This window comes from Notothenia coriiceps, unplaced genomic scaffold, assembly GCF_000735185.1.
Source record: "Notothenia coriiceps isolate Sejong01 unplaced genomic scaffold, NC01 NC01_scaffold00037244, whole genome shotgun sequence".
Classification (NCBI taxonomy): Eukaryota; Metazoa; Chordata; class Actinopteri; order Perciformes; family Nototheniidae; genus Notothenia; species Notothenia coriiceps.
The window spans coordinates 16,685,832-16,691,937 of NW_011369945.1; the positions used below are offsets into that span (position 1 = coordinate 16,685,832).

The following is a 6,106-nucleotide window of genomic DNA, read 5'->3' on the forward strand; positions in this document are numbered from 1 at the left end:
AAAAAACCCACTAATTTGAGCTGGGCCCAGGGACTAAGTGCAACAGTGAAAATACATAGTGCAAACATTTTCAATAATAACCCCGTCATGGGCTACAGTACCATGCTACCAACATCATTGTAGTCGTTAATGGTCTCCTGTTAGTTAAACTGCACCAACACGTTTGAAAAAAAAATGAATTTGCTTTGTTTTGCTGAACATTTTTATTGAAAACATTTAATTACTTTCCCGTCTGTTATTCAGTAAAATGCTAGCAAAATCACTTCACACATTAATGTTCTCCCACTGGTTGTACATAATTTTTAAGAAATAAGCTTTTTCAAACATTTAAATAATTGTTTATTTTGGGAAACATTGAATAACTCCACTTTTATACATTCAAGTTCTACCAACACCACTTAGCACATTAACTGTCTCCTGTTTGTCAACAACACCAATTGGTTTGGAAAAATATGCTTTGCTTAATGTTGTTGAACATTTTTTATGTCTGTCATACAGTAACACGCCAGCAAAAATATATATTCCCACATTTATGGACTGCCAGTGGTCAAACTACAACACTTAATTTGAAGAAATATGCTTTTAAATAATTGTAATTATGTATTAAATTTTTTTGAAATATTTAATAACTCCACCGTTAGACATTCAAGTGCTGCCAAAATCACCTAGCACATAAGTCTCCTGCGTTATACTACACTCCTAAGTTAGGAGAAATGTGCTTTCCCTCATTTTTTGGTGAGTGTTTTGTGGAAAATATTCAATAACTTCTGAACTAGAGGGTTTTCTGTCTTTGGTTGTGTCAGAGGAGGAGTAGGTTCACTGGAGAGGAGGTGAGAGGAGGTGAGAGAGGGGAGACAAACCATGGATGATGGGCCGGGTGCTTTAGAGAGCACAGAGACAGTGTTGAGGGGGTCCGGCTCCAGCACACTGCAGACTGACAGTGTTTGGCTGGGTGTCATATCAGGACGCAGCGTTATGTCACAGGCAGAAGGTCACATGATTGCTCACAGTCATAATACAGCATTTAACACACACACACACACACACACACACACACACACACACACACACACACACACACACACACACACACACACACACACACACACACACACACACACACACACACAGGCAAAAACACACATAAATCTACAAACACACAGCATGTAAGTTCTGAAAAGTCAACATAACTTCCAAAATGTGTCCCCCCTTCAAATGTGTTATGCCTTAGCCTACATCAACATACAAACCATTCTATATACAAACCATTCAATCAGGATATAAAATGTCATAATGTATACCTAAATAACCAAATCCAAATGATGAATGTCTAAGACTGTTATAGAGGGAATCTCAGAAGGATAATTAAACGAGTTGCAATATCTTAACCTTCATATTCTTGCAATTGCTGAAAAGCTACACTTTACAACTTCATCTGTCCAATTATCTGCAGCCAGAGTGAGAGAAATGTTAACCTTTAAGACCATAGCACAGATATGAGGTCCAGTCTGGACAGAGGACAACTGTTAGGTGTATATGCAGAGAAAGAGATTTGATCATTTATTTTATATTAACAAATGATCTGTTTTTTGGTAATCAAAATGGAAAACATTTCACACGCCCATAAACAGTCATGGTGCCTTTATTATATACAGTGGTCCGTTTTACATTTGTTGGGACATTTATGAATAAGACTTTTTTAAACTTTTTAATCAATTTATTTATTCGTTTGCATTGCCAGTCATCTTGAAGTTGGGCTTGAGGTTGTACACAAGTAGTATCGTCACTCAAAAACAACCTGCTTCTTCATTAATTGTCCACTAGATGTCACTCTAATCTTACGTTTGAGATATCTCGATGAGAAACGCCAATAACCATTTTAATGTCTTTGATGGGGCTTGTAATGTGCTAATAAAAGGAAGACTTCATTTATTTGATGACACGATGGAACAATCATTGTTTGTATGTAATTGTTGTATATTTGGACCAAAATTATACAACATAAAACATATACAAGTATTTTAGTGCTTAATTTGAGCTTCTTTGTTTTCACAGAGTTTATTAAAACATACATTATTCCTGGATTTGACAGAATACACAGATGTTTTAACTCAATTTTGCTTCATCAAACATATTTACCTTCATTTCCATGTTTTGTGTCTTATCTTTAAATCAACACAGTTTCCTTTCAGACCTTCAAAAACTCTGCAAGATGTATCCCATAATCATATTTATTGCACAACTGCATCAACAGGATTTTGACTGTAAGATTTTTATGGTTGTTTTTATATGCTGTATTATTTCTGGAGACTGCAGCTGTATCTCTAAATGTTTTTGTGTTGTTTCCAAAAATTCAGATAGATATTTAGCAACATTTTCTCTCAAAAGTAGCTGATGCTTTTTATGCATTAAACTAAATCATACATTTTATATAGCAGGCCAATTACTCAGATGATGAGCGATAATGTCAGTGGCTCTCCTCAGCAGAAATACTGATGTGCTCTCTGAAATATGATACAGCCAACACTGCACTTCAAGAGTAAATGAAAGAGCTCTTTGGTGTTAAGCTAAAATCAATATTGGGTTAAGACTTGGATTTGAGGAAGAGTCTTTTAAGGGGATTGTGAAGACAGCACAGGTCCGTCAGACCAGCTTTATTTTACCCTTTAGGTCTTTGAGACATTGTGTGCACTGACCTTTGCCTGTTATTATATTAGTGCAGGGGTGTACACACAAAGACCCCAGACACAAAACTCCCCTCTCAGTTGTACAGGAGTGTTGGGTTCTTGCAATTTATCTTAGAAACAAAATAATGACTCCTAGCCAAGGACATGTTTTCAACATTGGTTATAACAATATAAATAAATTGAGCATTCCTTTGCTAAGAATGCAGTGTTCAAAAAGAGTGGGAGGGCAGAAGATTGAATCTCTGGGGGCCCAGAATACAACTGTTCCATGGCAAAATTGACAACATAATGTGCCCTGTACAAAACATATCATGCATTAGGTCTCTTTGACCTCTGAGCACAGTTATTAGGCATGGACCCGAACATAACTCTAACCTGACTTCTGCTACTCAGGATTATGTGATATGATTGAAAGCAGAACAACTAAAGTACTAAATGCATAATGCAGTGAAAGTTGTTTCCCAGGTCAAGAATGAACTTTAAACCTTATGTAATAAACAAAGTTTATGATGACTCCACTCATTATATGTGCCAGGTTTATGACAAAAGCACAGTGCTCTATGTAAATGTAATGAATGGAGAGTTGTTTCATAAAGTCTTCTTCATAGTAACAGCTTCACTGCAGCCTGAAGGAATAATGTTCATGAACTTAAGTCACATGTCTTACTGTTTTGCAAGCTGCTACAGAAAGACACAAGTTTCCTGTTACAGAGATAAACACATCCTTACTGGACTTATCATAAAAGGCATTACAGCAGGCAATGCAGATGTTAACCATCCATTATAGTGACATAAGGCTACTACATTATAAACAGTTGTAATAATAAGTTAACTGAATAATATTCACATTATCAGGACAAATTAAGTCATAATGCATGTTTGCATCATAGCATACCTGGATTTTGTGTTCTTCTGTTAAAAAACACAATCATGAAACTCTGCTTTAACGTTTGATAGTTGAAACTGTAACAGTGCATGTTTTAAGATGTGCATGTAAACATCTTGATACTGTATAATAGGCCAGCTGTTGGGACATTTAGTTAATACAACATATATTTCCTAGTGCATGGTATCAGTCTTCTCATCCAACTCTTGGAAAGACAATGTTGTTTTCTAAGAACATGTATATGTGTCATCCCAATAAATGCATGATGTCAAGGTTTTACAAGTGTGACGTTGAGTTTTCCAAAGGGCCCTCGAAGGCACCATTATGCTTTTACAGAGCTTTCCAGTGAACAGTTAATGTCTCTGGTGGCCGTCCTTTTTCCTTCTCCTCCCACACAGCCACACCAGTAAACACATTACTGTACAGTGAGTGACTCTCAGGCTGTCCGTCCGTGTTAGGGCTCTTACAGGGACACAACGAAAGAGAGATGGCTCAAACCGACAGCCAAAGTTCAACTTTCCCCGAGATAGTGGAGTTAAACGTGGGTGGGCAGGTGTATGTGACCCGTCTTGAAACTCTCACTGCGGTCCCCAACTCTCTGCTGTGGACCAAGTTCACCCAGAGCTCCCCGGGAGACCTACCTAAAGACGGAAAGGGCCGCTTCTTCTTCGACCGGGACGGCTTTCTCTTCCGCTACATTTTGGACTACATGCGGGACTCTGAGCTTTTCTTGCCCGAATTTTTCAAAGAGAGGAGACGACTGCAAAAAGAAGCGGAATTCTTCCAGTTACCGGAGCTGTCGAAGCGACTGGCATCGGGCAGCAAAGACAGCTTGTTCACGGAGGACAGCGGGGAGCCGGAGGAGGCTGAGCTCAGCTCCCCGGTCACCTCCTCCTCCTCCTCGGGCACTACGCTGCGCTCTCCTGGGGCCAGCGCCGGCTACATCACCATTGGGTACAGAGGCAGCTACACTATCGGGAGGGACATCCAGGCAGACGCTAAGTTCCGCAGGGTTGCCAGAATTACCGTGTGCAGCAAGATATCTCTGGCTAAAGAGGTTTTTGGAGAAACCCTGAATGAGAGCCGTGACCCGGACCGCCCTTCTGACAAATACACCGCCAGGTATTACCTCAAGTATAACTTTCTGGAGCAGGCGTTTGACCGGCTGGCAGAGGCCGGTTTCCACATGGTGGCCTGTAACTCCACCGGGACCTGCTCATACGGCGGCAACGACCCGGGGGAAGACAAACTGTGGACCAGTTACACCGAGTATGTTTTCTCCCGATGAAGTGACTGAGACTGATGTCTGCCTACATTCCTGCTCACGATCTCAGTTAACAACTGGAGCAATATTAGTTACAATAGTTGTTTCTTTAAAGTTTCATAAACATCCCAAATTGGCATTTCCAGCGTTCATTGTGTTTTTGTAACTCTGTGAACCAGCCCGAGTTAAACTTTTCTGCTATTTTCTCCTCTGTTTTACAAGAGGAGCACACTCCACTATGAAACCTACATGTCATTGCTAAGTGAGGAGTAAAAGGAAAACCTACTTTTATATGTCATTGACTGGTCGAGTTGGCCTATTAGCCTTTTTGGCTTTCACAGAGACTGCTTTGTTCTTATCTAATGACATGTTTACTCAAGGTGGCAGAAATGTAAAAAGCTGGTTTCTTTTGATCCCCACTGAACTATACTTGCATTGTCATGTTGTAGTGGAGAGGCTGTTGGAACACCGAACACTAGGAATGTTCTTTAAATAGCCTAATGTTTAACTAAATTCCGGAGTCTTTAATGTTGGGATTGATGGATAAGAACAACATGTGCTTCTTTAATATTCTACCTTAACATACTATTACTTTTTTTGTATTATCAACCACACTTGTGGTATCACTGTTTTCAAGATGCTTCAGTGTTATGTTCCATCTATGAGCTGTTGTCATCGTTTTTCTTTCTAGGTATAAAGCTATAGCAAATAAAGTGTGACATCGTAAAAGTATTCATCCCCTTGAATTCACTGTGTAGTCTGACTCATTTTTTTTTCTTCTTATCACTATGAAAAGCATTTTAGAAGTTGATGAGATTAGAACATTGTATTTGGACATTGTGATCATAGGATTTCCCTCCAACATTCATTACATTACATTTTATTTAGCTGATACTTTTATCCAAAGCAATTTACAATAAGTACAAGAACCATAAAGATTCAAAGTCGGAACAACAAAGAAAGTGCAAATATATTCACTTCAAACAAGATCATACCATAATAAATGCTGGTGAATTAGTTAAAAGAAATAGACGTTAAGAACCACACCACGGGAAACGATGACAAACTGACAAAGAACACAAGGGAAAGCAAGACTAAATACACACAAGGGTAATCACAAAACAAGACACAGCTGGGTAGAGGTGAAACAGGGGCAGCAGGTGAACACAAAATCAGTCACAGGAGGGAAACTAAAGACAGGAATTAAAACTAGACAAGACACAAGAGGTAATACAAAAATAAATAAACAGACTGTGACACAAATCCACC

At 39.0% G+C, this 6,106-nt stretch overlaps 1 protein-coding gene across 1 annotated transcript; it reads left to right on the forward strand.

The window, feature by feature from the left end:
• Positions 1 to 3,926: 3,926 nt before the first annotated feature.
• On the forward strand, positions 3,927 to 5,587 carry LOC104964868 (BTB/POZ domain-containing protein KCTD12-like). Its single transcript, XM_010793759.1, has one exon. The coding sequence runs from the start codon at positions 4,061 to 4,063 to the stop codon at positions 4,859 to 4,861; it is 801 nt and encodes a 266-aa protein (XP_010792061.1). The 5' UTR covers positions 3,927 to 4,060; the 3' UTR covers positions 4,862 to 5,587.
• Positions 5,588 to 6,106: the final 519 nt, after the last annotated feature.

Bases quoted from the DNA above. Each gene is read 5' to 3' on its own strand.
- LOC104964868 (XM_010793759.1), top strand. From the start codon at position 4,061: ATGGCTCAAACCGACAGCCAAAGTTCAACTTTCCCCGAGATAGTGGAG.